This window comes from Hyla sarda, chromosome 4 (assembly GCF_029499605.1).
Source record: "Hyla sarda isolate aHylSar1 chromosome 4, aHylSar1.hap1, whole genome shotgun sequence".
Lineage (NCBI taxonomy): Eukaryota > Metazoa > Chordata > Amphibia > Anura > Hylidae > Hyla > Hyla sarda.
Genome location: NC_079192.1, coordinates 315,107,788 through 315,128,503, shown reverse-complemented (window position 1 = coordinate 315,128,503; position 20,716 = coordinate 315,107,788). Strand labels below are relative to the sequence as shown.

The 20,716-nt window shown below is 41.7% G+C and overlaps 1 protein-coding gene across 3 annotated transcripts in view; it reads right to left on the bottom strand.

Annotated features, from left to right (window-relative positions):
* Positions 1 to 20,716, bottom strand: part of PPP2R2B (protein phosphatase 2 regulatory subunit Bbeta) — a 390,278-nt gene that overhangs the window by 46,476 nt on the left and 323,086 nt on the right. For all 3 annotated transcript variants that reach the window (XM_056574869.1, XM_056574870.1, XM_056574871.1), the window contains 2 exons: positions 11,767 to 11,864; positions 1,223 to 1,388 (listed from right to left, as the gene is read on the bottom strand). In XM_056574869.1, coding sequence (XP_056430844.1) covers positions 1,223 to 1,388; positions 11,767 to 11,864 — 264 coding nt within the window. The remainder of the gene's footprint in view (positions 1 to 1,222; positions 1,389 to 11,766; positions 11,865 to 20,716) is intronic.

Genomic DNA, 20,716 nt, shown 5'->3' with positions numbered 1-20,716 from the left:
AGGATTTATATAAATTAGGAGATAGAGGGATGAACTTTACGGTATCCTAATTTTCATGTGCAGCATACAAAGAACCTCCAGAGAAAAGGGCTGGATTACAAAGAGCGCTGGGAGCCAGGTAATAGTATTACACATTGCCCACAATGCAATGCATTTTGAGGTAATACCGCTTCATCAGATATATGTCTGATGAAGTGGTACTACTGCGAAACGTGTTGCATTGTGAGTAATAAATGTGCAACACTCAACCTCTGGAGAAAAGGGCTGGATTACAAAGGGCACTGGGAGCCAGGTGAGAGTATTGCACATTACCCACAATGTATACAGCCCCACATTACCCGCAATGCAACACGTTTCGCAGTAATACCGCTTCATCAGGCATACATCATATATGCCTGATGAAGCAGTATTACGGTGATAAGCGTTGCATTGTGGGCAATGTGCAATACTATTACCTGGCTCCCAGTACCCTTTGTAATCCAGCCCTTTTCTCCAGAGGTTCTTTCTTTGTATGCTGCACATGAGGCTTGGAGTGGCTGCAGGGTCCCGGCTATGGCTTATTTCCAATGTTTTACTTGGTTGGTACTAGGGATCGACCGATATCGTTTTTTTTAGGGCCGATACGATAATCGGTGGAGGTTAGGGCCGATAGCCGATAACTTATACCGATATTCCGGTATAAGTTATCGGCTATTTATCCCCCCTCGACACTGCTGCAGGTCATTGATTTAAAGCGGGCACTTTAAATCAATGCACTGCAGGGGCTTTTGCAGTGCCATAGGCCGCCGCCATCACCACCCGCTTCTCTCCCCTTACCTGTCAGGGTGGTCCGGGCCATCCATCCTTCCTTCCTGTAGTGTCCGGCGGCATTCCGGGTGGAGGGTGCACCGGTCCGGGCTGTCCTTCTCCGGGGGTCATCTTCATTATCGGCTTATCGGCAAGGTAATTGCCGATACCGATAATGCCCAAAATCGTGATTATCGGCCGATAATATCGGCCATACCGATAATCGGTCGATCCCTAGTTGGTACAACCCACATTGGTAAGCAGTTACCATATTTAAAATATCATCCTTGGTATTTAACTATTTCTTTCTGTAATTTTCATGTGCGGATGTGAACTACCATCATGGTTCTCCCTGTAGGGCTGTTTTTGAATGGAACTCCCATTGAGGTGAATACATAGGTTCAACAACCAATGAAGGGAAATAAGAGTAAATTACCATTTGTAGATAGCAGAAAATAGGCGGCATTCTGCTGAGGAAGCCATCTTATCTTGTTTATTTTTTCTTCTATCTCTAAACTTTTCAAGTAATCGAATTCTGGCTCATGGCTCTGGAAAGTGCTGTAAACATTATACTCTCCTCTTCTGTGAGGTTGATTCTTGCTCTGTATTGAAAAAAAATATACATTGTTAAAAATATAAACCAGACAAAATGGGAATACAATTCTTAGGACAAGGTCAAAAAAAAAATTAAACTGTGTAGACCCTCTTGATTTTTCTTTTTACTATGTCCATTTTTGTTACAGTTACCCGTTGTCTCCCATCAGGACATGCTCCAGCTGTAGCCAGCCATACACATGAAAAAGGAGTCAGCTGATCTGGCCAATTTTGCCCATCTGGAGCTGAATACAGTGCATTGCCACTTGAATATGGGGTTTGTAGCCAGAGTGTGACTGACCCCGTCAAAAACAATGCGGGTATAAGAACTGGACCATAGTGCAATTGAAGGTGGAGGCCTGGTCTGATGACACACATATGGATGCTGGTAGAGGCAGTGTAAAGCTGTTGGCAATGTCCTGCTGGGACTTTGGTCCTGGCCTTCATTTGAGAGTTACTTTCACATAAAAACCATAAACTAAATATTGCTTTAGACCAAATCCACTGCTTCATAACTATTCGTATCTTCCAATGACCATAGTCTCTTCCAGCAGGATAAAACTCCATACCACACTGCAAAATTTGGTTGTTATAGTGGGAGGAATATGAACAATTAAGTGTTGACTTGGCCTTCATATTCCCAAATTTAATCTGTGGAGGCCTCAAATGGCATTCTGCAGCTAATGTCTTAAGCTGTGTGCACATGCAGGGGGCTTATTTACTATTACAAAAGAGCCAGAATTCTAATACAACAGATGTATCAAACAGAAAGCAGATACATTTGGTGCATTGTTAGTCCAAATTTACCTTGTTTAAGATAAGGCAGCTTCAGTAAATCTGAGCCACAGTATTTTAGAAGAATTTTTTTAAAACTTAAAAAATATTTTTTTTTACATATACTTCAATTTTACACATTTACATCTCAGACATAAAATTACTTTAAGTGTCAGGGAATTGTTTTGGGACCGCTACATCTTAAAATCTTTTTTTTGACCTTATATCACAGAAACTAGCATTGGCTAAACATAAAACCTGTTTAAAATAAAAGGTCTCATAGGACTCATTCGAAATGACAGAAAAAAAAAAGTCTGAAAATGTATATCTCATTTTGACAATAAAAGGTGATGTTTTGACGCTCTACATAAGTGTAAAAATAACATTTTTGCAAAAAGATATGTCAGATACCATATCATAGGTCTTATGGCATTCATGAATCAATGGGTCAGAGCTGTTTTGGCAGCATGAGGGGTTCATCTGAAATGTAGCAATGACAATCACAATGAAACCATTTATTGTTTACTTGTAGTTCTTAAAGGGGTACTCCGCTGCTCAGCGTTTGGAACAAACTGAGGGGGCAGGGCGTGAAGTCATGAGGGGGTGGGGCTAGGATGACAAGCTCGCGGCATCGGCTCCAGCGTTCGGATCAGTTTGTTTCAAACGCTGAGCAGTGGAGTACACCTTTAAAGGGGTACTCCGGTGCTTACACATCTTATCCCCTATCTAAAGGATAGGGGATAAGATGCCTGATCGCAGGAGTCCCGCAGATGGGGACCCCCGTGATCATGCATGCGGCACGCCGTTTGTAATCAGTCCCCGGAGCGTGTTCGCTCCGGGACTGATTACGGCCGACTGCAGGGCCGGCGGCATGTGATTTCACGCTGATAGCTATCACGCCCCCTCCCATAGGCTTGCATTGAGGGGCGGAGCGTGACGTCACACGGGGGTGGAGGCGTGACGTCACACGCCGCCGACCCTGTGGTCGACCGTAATCAGTCCCGGAGCGAACACGCTCCGGAGACTGATTACAAATGGGGTGCCACGTGCATGATCACGGGGGTCCCCAGCTGCAGGACTCCCGCGATCAGGCATCTTATCCCCTATCCTTTGGATAGGAGATAAAATGTGTAAGCACCGGAGAACCCCTTTAATGTTGCTTCCAGAGAAAGGCATAGACTTATGTAGAGGGATCTACGATAACCAGTGTATACCCAAATGTTCTATTCCTAAATCTGGGTGAATGGTCCACATATGGACCTTTGTATTAATTCTGCTTTGCAGGCACATTAATGTACATAATATGTGCAGCCATGATATCTTTGATTTGATCTAGTCAACAATATTGGGTTTCATTAGAGGACCAGTGTAACAAGTAAATAAGGGGGAAATTAGTCGGGACGTTTGAGACATATTAAAGGGGTATTGCAGGAATTTTTTTTATTTGACTATGCTATGGGGTTGTTAAGTTAGTGTAGTTCATAATATAGTGTCTGTACCTGTGTGTGACTGTTTTCTCACAATTCTTCTTTGATTTTCACTCCAATATTTATTTTTACCAGCACACAAAATGACTGTTGTCTCACATTTTTCCCAGGTTGCAATCCGGCCGAGACCTGACTCACTAGTCAGCTGATGACAGGGAGCCTGTCTGCTTCAATGGGTGGAGAGAGATCAAACTGCAACTAGTGCAACAGCTGTAGGCACCCTGATTGAAAACCACAGGTCTTTTGAATGGATGCAGCTCATTTATGTTTCAATGGGTTGGGTGGCTGGTGTGTGTGTGTGTGTGTGTGTGTGTGTGTGTGTGTGTGTGTGTGTGTGTGTGTGTGTGTGTGTGTGGGGGGGGGGGGTAATGGAATTGTGGGATTCATAAAAAAAAAAAAAAAGTCAAACAGGAAATACCAGTTCACAAAAAGCTAGCCACAGTGTTATGGTAATCTCACAAAATAGCCATTTATCCCCAAGACAAGCGCAGATCCATCCTAAGCATGCCCATTACTGCCTGCCAGGTACGTACTAAAATCACCTTTAAGGGTGCATTCCCACACGGCGTATACGCAGCGTATTTCACGCTGCACAAAATTTACGGCAGCAGCTGGAAATACGATCCATATTCCTTGCTCACTATATACACAGGGCTTTCCGGCGGCAGCCCTGTGCGTGTAGTGAGTTTTAGAGGCGGGGCCATGTGCCTGCGTGACTGACACGCGGCTACGCCCCAAAAACTCACTGCACACATAGGGCTGCCGCCGGAAAACCCTGTGTGTATAGTGGCAAGGAATACGCAGCGTATTTCCAGCTGCTGCCGTAAATTTTGCGCAGCGTGAAATACGCTGCGTATACGCCATGTGGAAACGCACCCTTAAGGTTATGTTTCTTAGCAGGAATTGCTGGCACTACACTTGGGCTGTTGATATGGTGTTATCAGCTTTATTCGCACTGCCTTTTTTCTTTGTGTGCATTTGTTTTTAGCAAATGTGCGCTGGGGGATTATTTCCTATTCTTTATCAATATTATATTTTAATAGAGCTACTGTGATGGTTACATTCATGACTATTATGACTCCATATAACAGAATTATTTTTTTTTTATATATGGCATCAGATTTGACCTGTACATGTGTTCTTCCTTGAAGTTAAAGAGCCTTTTCCCCATCACGTATAAGAGAATGGGAACAATGGAGCAACCTTTTCAGTACAAACTACATGAGGCAGGATCCAGTGACAGTATACTTGTTACTTAGAATAATTAGTAATTTTACTTATATTGTTTTCAATTCATTTTAACTAATTAAACGTGGATAATAGGCAACTCCAACATAACAGGGAATTATGCTGTCAGATATGTTGTAGTTTCTCTTTGTAACTGAATACTTAGTATTACACACAAAGGAACCAATTCTATATATATTGAAAGACAGAAAATGCAAACAAAACAAATTACAGGTTTACATAATATTTTTTCCAAACTGTTCAACACAAATTAGGATACTACCAAAAGGAGGCTTGGAAGCAAAAGCTTATTTATTTTTTACTAACAAATTTATTTTTAGCACTGGCTTTATTACATTATATTGCTAGGACATGTCCTCACTTTATGATCGGTAGGGCTCTGAACTCTGTTCCTTTGAATCTCTAGATTGTTGGATGCCCCAAAGCATTGGTGTAGCTCTGCTGCAGTAGAGGGAGTACATTTACATTAAAGGGGTATTCCAGGATTTTTTTTATTTGACTATGCTACAGGGGCTGTAAAGTTAGTGTAGTTCATAATATAGTGTCTGTACCTGTGTGTGACTGTTTTCTCACAATTCTTCTGTGATTTTCACCCCACTATTTATTTTTATCAGCATACAAAATGACTGTTGTCTCAGATTTTTCCCAGCTTGCAATGCGGCCGAGACCTGACTCACTAGTCAGCTGATGACAGGGAGCCTGTCTGCTTCAATGGGTGGAGCGATTGCTTGGTGGGAGAGAGATCAATCTGCAACTAATGCAACAGCTGTAGGCACCCTGATTGAAAACCACAGGTCTTTTGAATGGATGCAGCTCATTTATGTTTCAATGGGTGGGGTGGCTGATGTGTGGGAGGGAGGAAAATGAAATTGACTTTTTTCTTTCTTTTTTTGACTACAAATCCCACAATGATTCACAGTTAGTCCACTATGGGATGTGTGACAGTACCAGAGAGAAAATAGAAGTCACAGGGGGGTACACACTTAAAATATAACTTTTAATCAGACACGTTCTAAAAGCATAGGCCCCACAACAGAATTAAGCCAGTATGGTAATTGGACACCAGATCTGTGATATGCAATACAGACCGTGTATGGATGAGGTGTGTATTGTATAGAGGGATAGGGTCTAGAAGAGCAGGGTACACAATTATTTGGTCACCCTAGTAATCCCTGTCGGGGAGATGTGGTGAGGTCTACCCCTGCTCCCACAGGGACCGTCGGAGCACTCGCCCTAGGGCGACTAGGGTGACCAAATAATTGTGTACCCTGCTCTTCTAGACCCTATCCCTCTATACAATACACACCTCATCCATACACGGTCTGTATTGCATATCACAGATCTGGTGTCCAATTACCATACTGGCTTAATTCTGTTGTGGGGCCTATGCTTTTAGAACGTGTCTGATTAAAAGTTATATTTTAAGTGTGTACCCCCCTGTGACTTCTACAAATCCCACAAACAGGAAATACCTGTTCACAAAAAGCTAGCCACAGTGTTATGGAAATCTCACAACATAGCCATTTAGCCCCAAGACAAGCACAGATCCTTCCTAAGCATGTCCATTACTGCCTGCCAAGTATGTACTAAAATGATCTTATGGTGGATAACCCCTTTAATGGGGGTAACTGAGGTGGGTTCAGGGCTACACCAGGCTGGTGGTCTTTTCACTCTCACAACAGAAAGGGAGTCCCCAGAGTTTGGACATCCACCAATAATAATGTGCTATTCTACTGATACACAATCCTTATGGCCCTGATTTACTATTATAAACCAGACCTTTTTGGTCCGGTTGTGCGCCAAAATGTGGCGCAGTATGCCAGAATTTGGCGCATTGTGCCAGAATTTGCAACCCAAAATTCAAAAAACCCTACCAACTCTCCATTTCACTTAAAAACCTGAAAAAGGGGGTGTGGTCACTGAGGAAAAGGGACCGTCACCAGTAAAAAGGGCAGTGTTCAACATTTTTGAAAAATCCCAACATATTTATAAATTTAATATATTTAATATTAAAAAATGTGAAGGATTTAAACTCTGGAAAACCCCACAGGTCAGAGAAGTTGTAAAAAAAGCAAATCGTAGGGAAAAGTGCAAAATGTAGGGAAACACTAGTAAATACCATGGAAAAATACCTGAAGAGAATCAAAACCCACACAGAAAACTACACTACAATCTTAATAAATCAGGGTCTATGAAATGGAAAACCCCAATGATTTTATTCAGAGGGTTAGCACATTTACACCATTAAAAGATTCACATCATTTTATTGTGCATCTTTTGTCAATAATTCTTCACACAGGCTATTTTTTCCTTTGCGGGACAAGTTGTATTTTTAGCATTAGCATTTTTGCAAACCTTTAGCTTGTTGATTAACTTCTATTGAGTGTTAAAAAAAAAAAAAAAAAAAAAAAAAGATTTATATATATTTATAAACATTTTAACGATTCTGCATAAATTTTAATTACTTTAACATATCAGAGGTAGTTTCTATTGTGCAAAAACCCTTAGAGAGCCATGTTTTATATATTTCTACTTTTTTTCTCTTCTCCTTATGTTTATGTGCACTGATTGTATGAATATTGAACCATGTATATTTAATCATGCTGCATTTTATGTTTTTTATGTATTGTCCCCTACCAGGTATCTGTATGGTGAGGTTTATCAGCTCACAAATCCCTGCAGTACTTCTAAGACTTTTGTACTGTAGTTTGTTATTGCCTTTTAGCTTTCTACTCGAATTTACAGACACAAGGGTCTGCGTTAGGACTTGACTGCCATGGCCAGCTATGAGTGCCAGGCTAGCTGGCTCCAATCCAGGCCATTAAAAGGACAAGCCTAGCTATATATAACAGCTGAATCCCCCACATGATGTAACTGTACACTGTATTTGTCACTCAGTGCACAGTTAGATCACTTTACAGGAAGAAAGAAGGTTGTCCAGCACTCGGGATATGCAGGTAAAAGTCAATGCTTGCTTTATTCCTAGTCTTCTGACAGAGATCAAAACAGAGATAATGTCTGTCTGTTAATCTTCGGACAGGGATCAAAACAGAGATAATCAATAAAGCAAGCATTGATTTCGGAGTGCTGGACCGGCGTGTCCGTGCCCAGGTGATGCAGTGAGACCCGAAGGAAGTGAGCGGTGTATACTTCACAGGAAGGGGTTAAAGATTTAATCCCTTGCTGACTGCCGCCCCCCAAATGGCAAATGGGCAAAATTGAAAAAAATAAATAAAATGCAACTCCTAAAATGTGTTGTATGGGTCATTATTATTAGTATTTGTTTGGCAATTGCAAATTTTTTTTTTGAACAGGGAGGGGACAACTTTCTTTTTATAATGGATGGAATGTTCTATAAATATTTTTTCTCTCTCCAACAGTGGCCTCGGGCTACCATGACAACCAATCAGCAATCCATGATTACTGAGGCACGCATCTGAAAACTGTTTAGATGCTCCAATCACTATTGGCATCCAAGAGTGCGTTCACACGGCCATATGTCCCAGCCCTTCTGCTCAACGAGAGGTTTCTGTCCTCCATGAGCTCGCCTTAGGACACCTGCGTTACGGTTTGACCGTTTGCAACAGTTTTTTTGATCCGTTTTTACTTCGGAGCCTACTCAGAACAAAAAAAATATTTTTTTGGTTTATTAACTGAACAATAACAAGTCCATTTTTTTTATTTATTTTTTACGGGAGAAGAACGGGACGGGTCTAGACGACTGTGTGAATGCAGCCTAAATAGTAAATCAGGGCCAATGTCTGTGATTTAACTAAGAGTGGAGTATAGTTTTCTGTGTGGGTTTTAATTCCTTACAATTTTCCATGGTATTTACTAAAGTTTCCCTACATTTTGCACTTTTCCACACTTTTTTTATTTTTATTTATTTATAAAAAAAATTCGGGTTTTCCTTAGGTTTCCACAGAAAATGTTGTGGATTTGAGCTTAGTTAATGTTGGGGTTTTGTGAAAATGTTGGGGACATGCCCCTTTTCAGCAGCCACACCCACTTTGCCAATGGTCACACCCCTTTTTTAGGTTCTCCCAGGAAAATGGAGGGTTCATTATTTTTTTCCCCAATTCTGGTGCAGACAAAACATGTCAGGATTACAATAGTAAATCAGGGCCATTAAAGTGATCTCCCAAGCCTGTGCCAAACGCCTTCACCTGACCGATGCTGTAAATGTATGGGTATGGGTTGGAAAGGGGGTTGAACAAAGTTGTAAAGGAAATTATTTGTGATAAGTAAACACATGACCAATGGGGCTAAGAATAGTAGATTGTTGGATCAAACTTCCAGTAGATATGGTTGATAAATCCAGATTAAGTGAATGAATGTAAGCATGCCTGGGACAAACATAAGTCTATTTGGGATAAAAATAGAAAGAAAATATCAGCTGGAGTGGAGGAAAACACCATGTGGTGTAGCTTGTCTGCCATTGGCAAAATACATCATTCCAATTGAAATTAGATAATGGTATATTATTCTGTCCGGTTAGGTTATTATGCTGTATAGTATAATTGATAAATATAAAGCCATGTTTATAGCACATATATTGCATATATATATTTTTTTTTAAATAATGGAGACATCTTTTTTGCTCATGTTTGGAATTTTATTTGGGAAAGCTGTCATCATATATTGTTGTATATTTGGTTTGGTTGCGTTATTAGGCCTTATGAAGGCTGTCCACTGCTGTAATACTATCAAGTCAAACAGAGCTATATTAAAGCTACCTAGTAAAGTGCACCTCTATATACCTTTAAATCCATACTGAGCTTTTTTTTAATTTGTACAAATGGGAATAGCATATTTGGTTATTTAAGTATTTCAGTAGTATGGTAGTGTATGGTGGCACCACATGGCGGAATATGGAGCTGAAGACATCCTGGTCAGCTGAGCTCCCCAAAGCCTTCTGCTGTCATAGCTTGCTTTATAAGCAATGCTATTTACCCAGGTTAAAGTTTGTCAGCAGGTACTATTGAAACTATAAAGGGTAGGTTCAGACTACGGAATCTCCGGGAAGAAAATTTCCGCCCGGAGATTCAGAGTGTGGCCAGCGCTGACTGAATCAGTCGGCGCTAGGACCGCGGGGACACTGCAGTCTTCAATAGACTGAAATGTGTTCAGCGCGGATTTTAGCCTGAAGAAAGAGCAACGCCTTTCTTCAGGCGGAAAGTTCCAAGCGAATTTTCCGTTCACAAATTCCGAAGTGTGAATTTGTGAACGGAAAATCATTCACTACACTATACATTTTAGCAAGCGGAATTTCCGCCTGCAATTTCAAAGCAGAACTACAGGCGGAAATTCTGTAGTCTGAACCTAGCCTTAGGTGTACATAGGGCTGGGCGGTATGACCAAATGTGTGTATCGCAGTATTTTTTAAACTTTTGGCGGTTCCACGGTATATAAAAGGTATTTCCTAGCCGTCCCCCCCCCCCCCCCCCCCCAATATTAATTATCAGCCCAAATCCCCATCGGGGTAAATACTCACATATCACCCGCATGCGCTGCCCTCCTCTTCCTGTTGAGGCCGCCGGCACTGGCACTCTACTGTACACTGTATCCCTATACCCGGGTTGCAAAAGGTAAACAAAATAAACTTTAACGCACCTACGTCGGCCTTACGTTGGGGACGGGAACGTCGGACAGCCGTCGGCCTATCACCTGCCGCAGCGATGTTCTGCCTCAGCCGGTGATAGGCTGAGCTCACCGTCCTGTAAGGAGCCGGCTTCTTACATGATAGTGGGCTCAGCCTATCACCGGCCGAGGCGGAGCATCGCTGTGGCTGGTGATAGGCTGACTGCTGCCCGACGTTCCCGTCCCCAGGAAACAAGTGAAGTCGGTACCGAACCAAGGGGAGGTGAGAAAGTTTATTTTGTTTATTTTTTGTAGCCCGGGCATAGGGATACCGCACAGTATAGAGCAGTGGTCTCCAACCTGCGGACCTCGAAATGTTGCAAACTACAATTCCCAGCATGCCCGGACAGCCAACGGCTGTCCGGGCATGCTGGGAGTTGTAGTTTTGCAACATCTGGAGGTCCGCATGTTGGAGACCACTTGTATAGTGTGTCAGCGATGGTGGCCGCAACAAAGGACGAGCAGGGCAGCGCATGAGGGTTACATGTGAGTAGTGGGCTGGGCTAATAATTTGGGGGGGGCAGCGCTGGGCTAATAATTTTGGGGGGGCAGCGCTGGGCTAATAATTGGGGGGGGCAACGCACCGCTTGCAGGTCACATAGGATTAGTTCCCCGATGTGGGGACAGCGCAGCGCTGGGCTGATTCATTCATTCCCGAGGGGGAGGGGGCCAAACCGGTATTGCAGTATGGGTTAAAATTCGTGCAGCACAAAAATTTTGATATGAACCGGTATACCACCCAGCGCTAGGTGTACACGGTAACAGTTCTAGTTATTAGGCCAAAAGTAACATTTACGTGAAAGGAACTCTGCTAGTATAGTTTAAGAACCCATCTAGGACTCCACCTTCCCCAATATCCGTACTATAATAAAATGACGGCCAATACTCCAGCCTTTGCCAGTGTGAAAGATTGAAGTGAATGTGATCATGAAGAATCAGTTTGAGGGGTGTGATAAATAACTTACAGGCAAAAATAAAATAATAATGATAGTAGCTGTCACTTTAAATCTTTGGCACCCAGCAATGAATAACAATTTCCAGGACCACTGAATAAAAAACCAATTTAAAAACAAGCCACCCAAGCTGCAGGAAGGCCGCAATGACCCTGGCTCATATGTCATGTGTGGTTTGGTTATTGATAACCTGGGCAATGAGTGAGACATAAAAATTAGGAAGCAGCGTGAAGCCTGTAATGAGGGAATAAAAGCAAATTCATTTTGTGGTCTGCAGCCCTTACCTCCTGCTCACGCTGAAATATTACAACACGGCCCCCCTTGTCTCCCGTCGCCAGCAATTCTCCTGTATTGTTGAATTCAACTGTCGAGATAATGTCAGCTGTAAGAGAGAGAGACAAAAGAGGGTGTATTTTATTTAGTTGGCTAAACGCTTCTGCCCCTTCACATGTTAAACCTTACTGTCAAATGAAATTAAAAGGTCATAGCCAAATGCTACATTTTTCGGAGCAAACACTGTAAACCCCAATGTAAAGCTACTTTTCAGTCTACTACAGTAAAATCACCAGTTTAACCAGAATTACATTATAAAAACAAACAAATTGAACACGGCCCAAGCAGAAAATATTCATTTATAAGTGAACCCATCTCCACTGCAGCACTATGGACATCAGAGGATAGGATACTCCAGTCTATATTACATTAACTACAGATTAATAGTCCGTTTTTCTATACGTTAAAATGCAGAGCATTAAAGGGGTACTCCGGTGAAAAACTTTTTTTTGTTTTTTAAATGAACTGGTGCCAGAAAGTTAAACAGATTTGTAAATTACTTCTATTTAAAAAAATCTTAATCCTTCCTGTACTTATTAGCTGCTGAATATTACAGTGGAAATTATTTTCCGTTTGAAACACAGTGCTCTCTGCTGACATCTCTGTCCATTTTAGGAACTGCCAGAGTAAAAGGAAATCCCCATAGCAAACATATGCTGTTCTGGGCAGTTCCTAAAATGGACAGAGATGTCAGCAGAGAGCATGGTGGTCATGTCGTCAGCAGACAGCTCTGTGTTTCAAAAAGAAAAGTATTTCCGCTGTAGTATTCAGCAGCTAATAAGTACAGGAAAGATTAAGATTTTTTTATAGAAGTAATTCACAAATCTGTTTAACTTTCTGGCACCAGTTGATTTAAAAAAAAAAAAAAAAAAAAAAAAAAGTTTTTCACCGGAGTACCCCTTTAAGTAAACAAAGAAACATGGTTCCGTAGACAATAGCCCAATATGCCCGCTTTTTCTGATGAAAACTAAACGAACCCCAACTTAACCCTCCAACCCCTTACACACAGACTAATTCCACTGAATAGGTGATGAGTAAAAAGTTTAATAGAAAACAGTCTCCTGTTCACTAAATCTAATACACTGGGTTATAGTGCGGGTGAACAGGAGACTGATGCAGGGTCTCTGACTAACATACGTAACCTGCAGCATGGAGCGATGCCCCTCTGATCCGCCTCTTTCAGTGACTGCGCAAAGGAGGTGGGCCTGCTGGGTAAATTTGAATATTCATGGACACTTGCACCTACTGAGCGCTCACGTGACCAGTGCCCATGAACACTCAAATTCACCCGGTAGGCCCACCTCCTGTGCGCAATTCACTGAAGATAGAAGAGGACCTTCAGAGGGACACCGCTCCAGGCTGCAGGTATGTATATTAGTCAGACCAACCCAATACACTGTTATAGTGTGGGTGAAGAGGATGACTGTTTTCCTTTAAAAAGGTTATTCAGCTTTCTTATATTGAGGTCTGTCCTGAGGATAGGCCATTAATAGATCAAGAATCTGAATCTCAACACCCAGTTTTGTTAAGGGGCACTGCAGCCTCTTCAATGTTAACATGCGACGACACCATCAGATGGCATGCCAGAGTAGAGTATGTATTGGTAAGTGTTTACAGCCAAGAAGCTAGGACATTACAATCCCTGGTAAACACTTGGCATCTTATTGGCATACAGCACACTTTATTATAACACTATTGATTTTGTTTCTCACTGGCATGTTTAAATTTGTTATGGGCGATAAAGATGTCACCTTGACCAAGCCACTAAGGGTTATCCAATAGAATGGCAGAACAGAAGTTTTTTTTAATTGTCAACATGCATAGGACCAATGGTATTTCACACAAGTTTATAGACTTACATCCAGTCACAAGTATAGCAATCTGAATCTGCTAACAATAGGTCCTAGCCCAGTGAATTAAATAGATCGGATACACGCCATTAACTTCCATCAAGACAAATAAACCCCATTGGGTAGAAGGTTGGATTCTACACATTTACTGATAACACACAGGAGGTTGTGAAAAGCTTTAGAGTAAATTAATAAAATAAATATTGTTTATGGCAGATAAATGGCTAAAAAACTAATTGTTTTGTCATCACTTTTAAAATGCATAAATACATTTACAATTGGGTGTCGCCAGTTGTGGGCACAGTACTCCACACAGCAATGGCCAATCAGTGCTGTCAGTGTCAGTAACTTAGTAACTGGGTCTTGCCATTCCCCTTGTTAAAGTTTACCTGTCCTTAAAAGCCTTTGATATAATGTAGATAATACTATATGTATATTGGTAATATACATGGATTAAAAAATGTGTATATTTTTGGGTGAAAAATGCTGTCCCTGCAGCTATTGTCTGTCTACGAGGAGTCCAAATACGGGAAGTGATGGCAGGACAAGCAGGGCTCTGTGCAGGCTCCTGGCTTGTCAATCATCCGGAGGTGTCAGACAGGGGCATGGCGCAGAGCCCGCTTGTCCACCCATACTTCCTGTATTTGGACTTCTCATAGACACAGACAATAAGCTGTAGGGATGAAAATACACTTTTTTTAACCAATGTTTGTTACAAATATACATATAATGGTATTATCTACTTTATATAAAGTTTTTATTAACGACAGGTACACTAAGTATTTACTAGACAAGAGATAAGAAATAAAAATGTTTACACCACTTATTTGGACCAGAGTTTGCCAATCTTATTTGGTCTACCTGCTTACTTCTCAAAGAACAAATTACTCTGTGCTCCCAAGAACTCAAACTAAGCAAAAACTGATAAAAGGAACACAAACTTGTCATTACATCTATGTATCTATATTTCTACCGGTGCCCTACACATACACACAGATCTGCTGCACCCCCACACGCTTTGCTATGCCCACCTACACACAGGTGCTGTAAATACACACACATTGATTTCAAGTCTTCCTGACTCTAAGGTATATGACTTATTGCATGCTTGTGACATTAAACTTCCTGCAGATGTCTATGCCCTTAACCTTTTGTAGTATGAAGTTTGATGTGATGTGCACATAGCATCAAGCTTTTTCTGCCATGATCACACAGACCATTAACAGGCAGAAGATATGAACTGCATCTATTGATCATATAACAGTATTTTGTCAGGGATTGGACACACTAATCACCCTGACTGCAGACAGTGTGAACTCTCGTGTGACACCCATCAGGGGAGCTGGGGAGAATAACTGAAGGAAAAATACTGCTTGCGCCATCTTTTTCTCCCGCTATTCAAGTCAAGACAATGGCGCCCGATGGACCCCATAATAGTAAATGGGAGCAGTTGTTGCCCGTTGTGCCCAGTCACGAGAACAGCCATTAAAGGCACAACTTTTCAGACTAGAAGACACTAATCTGTTTGGTACTTGGTAGACATGTATAAAAACACTCAAATTGCTGTTATTGAAACAATTTGCTTTTTAGGTTATGTTTTATGTTTGTTTTATGTTAATGTTTAAAGGTATAAAATATAAATATAGTGCAAGTGCAATAAGTATTTACATTTTTTTAACTGCTTGTCACAATTCAGAAACAACCAAAACTAGATTTCATACAGGTTGTCTGAGGACTTGACTTGTGATCTGGTACAAACACAAAGTGCAAGTTATGTGTTTATTCTTAAGGTCTTCACCACGACTAATTTTTATTCAATGCTCCAAAATTGCACCCAAAGCAAAACCTCCCTCCAGATTGCTCCAGTACACCCCAGGGAGCAATGTCACCCACTTTAGGAATCATAGGTCTAGACACTTGCCGAGCCTCTTGACTTCCTGACCCAGGTTTCTGGAAGTACGCGCAGTAATCTGTTGGCACATTTTACATACAAGAAGATATCCTTGTGCTGTAGTAGATTTGACAAAGTTCAAGTCAACCTTAGAAACCACATATCTTTCTATCAATTATAGTGCACGGCCAGTTACCAAAACAGCAATTTGTAAAACAGGCACCAAATATGCCGAAATTCCTGTTTTGGCAACTGGCTGCTGTGCTGGAAATGTTGCACAAGATGTTGGACTAATACACAAACCAATGTTATCATAATTCCTTAAAATGCTGTTTAGACCCACAGTTGGCTTGTGTTATGACTAGCACAGGCACCAAATAAGCCCAGTCATATTTGGTGCCTCTGTGGGAGGGCATAGAGGTGCACTTGAGGCCTAGGTAATGCCTCCAGTGCTCCAATGAAGCTCATTTGCAAATCTATAATATTAAAAAGAAACAGAGCTAGTTCAACTGCACTAAACCCAACACAATGGGTTACAGTGAGGGTGAATAGCTGTAAAAAGAGGGGTTACTTACATATTTAGGTTCGGTATTACCAGACTTATGCCAGTCTGTAATTCCCTTTCCATTGCACTCTACACTCTAGTGTAGCTCCCTGCCTCATCAATATTCACTTCCTGGTCAGTTTCCTTCCCTGGGATGAACACACTGCTCAGAGCAGAGTGCAGGCGCCGCTGCCTTGCTACAATCGGGTGTAGTGAGGAGGAGACCACTCTCCCGGCCCCCTCCACAGGCTCTAACGTTACAGAAGGGGGCAGGCCAGGGAGTGGATATTGATGAGGCAGGGGAGCTGAGTGAGCAGGTTACCCGCCTCCATTGCCTGCTGGCGCACAATGGAAATGGAATTAATAACAGGCAAAACTCGGAAAATACCTAACTCCTCTTTTTGCAGCTATTCACCTGCACTTTAACCTAGTATATTAAAGATTTATGAAAAACAGCACAAAAGATGAACATAAGGTATCATTTTGTTCTGCTCCACCAGCACTATTACCCAACAGAAGCAGGCTGGTAAAGACTAACGTTATGACAGTTTCCTTTTAACCAATCTGTGGATGAATCTGACAAAAAGATATAACCCTGCACCACTACAGGAAAAATGAAGCATTGTTTATTGCCTATTGAAATAAAGAGATTTTTGTCATGTAAAGCATGTCTGTGACTGTCCTTCACAACAAAAAAACTGCTCTTTGTAGTTTCTCTCCCCTTCGGCAAATAGATGAAGGTACTGATCTGATGATCCCCATCCATTTAATAGGAGTTCTCTATCACAGCGTCTGGCAACACATTTTCTAAATCGGAAAACTCCTTTAAATATAAAAAAAGTTAGAAAATAAGTACAATACGATACATCATGGAAAACGATTACAGAAACTAAATGTAAAGCCGTGGCTAGTTGTGCACTACAAACCTGCTATCACACTGAACAAATTCAATCACATTACTGCTTACTCTGCTTTATCATAAGTGGCTTATGGGAGCCAAAAAGGTGTTTTTCCTTTGCTTCCTAAAAGCAAGCACAGCAGGAGCTGTCACTAAACGCTTTAAATAGCACAGTCAAAAGGATAGGGAAGTTATTTGTGATTAGTCTAATTGAGACTATTCCTTCATATACGTCAGAGGTTAACTCCTGGGCAATTAGGATCCTGATGAGCTTCACTAGCATTGGTAAATGGGAACAATGCACCGTAGCAAGGCAAGGAAGAAAAAACATTTTTAATAATGGAGCTGACAATGGCATAAAGTGCATTACTAACTCGGATTTCCTGTTCACATCCAGCTGCACTAATATAGAGTGAAGACATGGATGACCTAGCTTTTATAATTACTATGACTGGCACATGGGGAGACTAAAAGGTGAGACACAGGAATTAAAGGGGTTACCTAGTTTAGACACCCGTTTTTCCTATACTCTATTACAGAGATTCCCAAATTGTAGCCTTCCAGATGTTTGAATACTGCAACTCCCAGCATACCCGGACAGCCGTTGGCATTAGCATTAGAAGGGGTAAGCTTGTTCAAGATCTTCAGCTTTTGGCCAGTTTAACAGGGTATCAGACTCATCCTGTCCTGCACTAAAATGACAACTCATTGACTTAGACACTGTAATGCTTAAATGGTACCAGTCATTAGCAATTAAAAATAAATAGAATAGCCTATTTGAATTACCTATCTAATATACTTAACATTTTGTAACTTTATGTGTTTAATTAACCCATAAAAAGTTTGGCCACCAGGGGTCCTCCTTCTCGTCCTGCCTGCAGATTGTCTCCTGCAGAAGCCTGGCATAGACAAAAGTTAGGAGTTGCAGGCTGGACCTCAGCTCAGCAGTGTGTATAGTAGAGTTCGGAGAGCTGAGAGAGGGGGGGGGGGCAGTCTCAGCCAATAACAGCCCATCTTACACTGAACTGCTCTGGGCTGCATGTAGCAGAGTGAGGGAGGAAGTTTTCACCAACAGGTCACACCAGTGGAGAATGGGCAGTCTGAGCAGAAGATACAGAACAATGTAAATAAAATAAAGGCAGGGGGTGGTTTATCATTGAGAGTGAACTGGGAGGTTAAAAAAATATTCTTGATGAAGATCAATGACAGGTATTCTTTAATTCTGCCTGTAGTGGTGCTGCAGGGAAACTTAACACTTTCTGCCAGGCATCCCAACACATTGAAACTGAAGAGACCCTCCTCAAGACTGTCCAAAACAGATAACCCCTTCTCAAAATGAAAGGAAACATCCTCTGGACTCAGAACAGATGTGGAGAGAGATCAGGGAGTATTCCCCAAGCCAGAGCCCATACGTCACAATTTTGTGGTGTGAAAAAAACGCTTTAAAAAGGGAACCTTTTGCCAACATTTGTATACGGTAAAAAACTGACAAGTTGTATAGGGTAAAATCAGCTCGCTTCCAATGTCCCACTGTCTTCAGGGTCAGAAGTGATCGACCTGATTAGCATACAGTGTGGGACAAGTTTCAAACTTTTTTTTTCTCTAAGTAGTCCCTAGAGCGTTCACGGTCCCACAGGTCTAGAAGCAGCACTATCCCTGTGAACACACAGGCTTTTGAGCTTGCGAGGCTTCAGTGTGCAGAAGAGGCAGATCAGTGATGTCGCAGGTGCCCGGGCTGTCAATCACGTTGTAGTAAGCGTGAATACAGGCTGGAGCTCAGTGACTACCTGAGGAAGAAGGACACCCTGGGGACTACTTACAGGGTGGAACAAGTTTCAAACTCATTTGTGCCAGTCCTGAAGACAACAGGACATTAAGTAAAACAGATTTTATCCTATATAACCCGTTGCTAATGGTTTCATAGGGTAAAATTTGATGACAGGTTCCCTTTAAACATAAGGCCATTATTGCAGAGATTAAAGGGGTTAAGAGGCACACAGAAGCTGGGCAGACTCCAAAAGGTATAGGTTGATTTTATTTCTATTTTAATTTTGTTCAAGTCACTTGAGTAAATACAACTAGGCTCCCTGTATGCATGGTTGCACCCGTACATCACTATGTGGCACAAGGTAAAGTGGCAGGGACTCTGCATGCCACACTACAGTATTCTTTTGGGTGCCATATGTCAAATATTTCTGTATCCCTGTATAGGGTAGTATTTATCGCTAGGCACTTTATGGCACCTATTACCAAGCTATCACTGTTCACAATAGATAAGGGAAGGCGGTCGAGCTGTTCTAGATGTAGATGCAGGCAGCCTTCTTGTGCAAAGATAGACCTTTTACCAGCAGCACTTCTGGGAGCTCAGGACCAATGGCGGAAGGACTATAAATCACCACAGAGAATGGAAAGGAACAAGCAGCAACTTTGCTCTGTGCAGATGACGTGTAGTCTAGAGTCTGGAGGTCCCGAGCTCCTAGTACAGCTGCTGGAGGGTGAGATCTTAGAAAGTGAGGTGTGGAAAGTGGTAAAAGGCACCCAGATCAAAAGCCCCAGGCCCGGATGGGCTAGTATGCTAGTGTTCTTGTCCTCAGATTAGTGAAATTATTCAGACACACATTCTAAAGAGAGGAATACTACCCCCCCCCCCCCCTCAATGAAGGAGGCAGTGATAGATTTATTCTCAAGCCTGGGAAAAACGAACATGAGCCTGATGCCTATAGGCAAATCTCGCTGCTAAATACCGATATGAAGATATTGGCAAAGACCTTAGCAGTGAGATACGTGAAGGTAATGCCTTTATTAACCCCTTAAGGACCAAGGACGTACTGGTACGTCCTTGGTCCTGCTCCCCTGATATAACACGGCAACCCCGCATCATATCACGGTGGGCCCAGCATCATAGTGAAGCCGGGACCCGCCGCTAACAGAGCGCAGCGCCGATCGCGGTGCCGCGCGCTATTAACCCTTTAGCCGCGCGCTCAGAGCTGAGCCGCGTGGCTAAAACCGAAAGTGAAAGCTGCCGGTAACCTATAACACTGCAAAAAAAAAGTGAAAAAAAATAAAAAAGTTAATGATTATCATTTAACCCCTCCCCTATTAAAAGTTTGAATCACCCCCCTTTTCACATAAAAAAAAAAACAGTGTAAATAAAAAAAAATAAACATATATGGTATCACGCGTGCGGAAATGTCAGAATTATAAAAATATATCATTAATTAAACCGCTCGGTCAATGGCGTGCGCGCAAAAAAATTCCAAAATAGTCCAAAATAGTGTATTTTGTCACTTTTTTGATCATTTAAAGATCAATAAGTCCTATCAATGCAAAAATGGTACCGTTAAAAACTTCAGATCACCGCGCAAAAATTGAGCCCTCATACCGCCCCATACACGGAAAAATAAAAAAGTTATAGGGGTCAGAAGATGACAATTTTAAACGTATTAATTTTCCTGCATGTAGTTAGGATTTTTTCCAGAAGTACGACAAAATCAAACCTATATAAGTAGGGTATCATTTTAATCGTATGGACCTACAGAATAAAGATAAGGTGTCATTTTTACCGAAAAATTTACTACGTAGAATCGGAAGCCCCCAAAAGTTACAAAACGGCAGGTTTTTTTCAATTTTGTCGCACAATGATTTTTTTTTTGTTTCACCATAGATTTTTGGGCAAAATGACTGATGTCATTACAAAGTAGAATTGGTGACTCAAAAA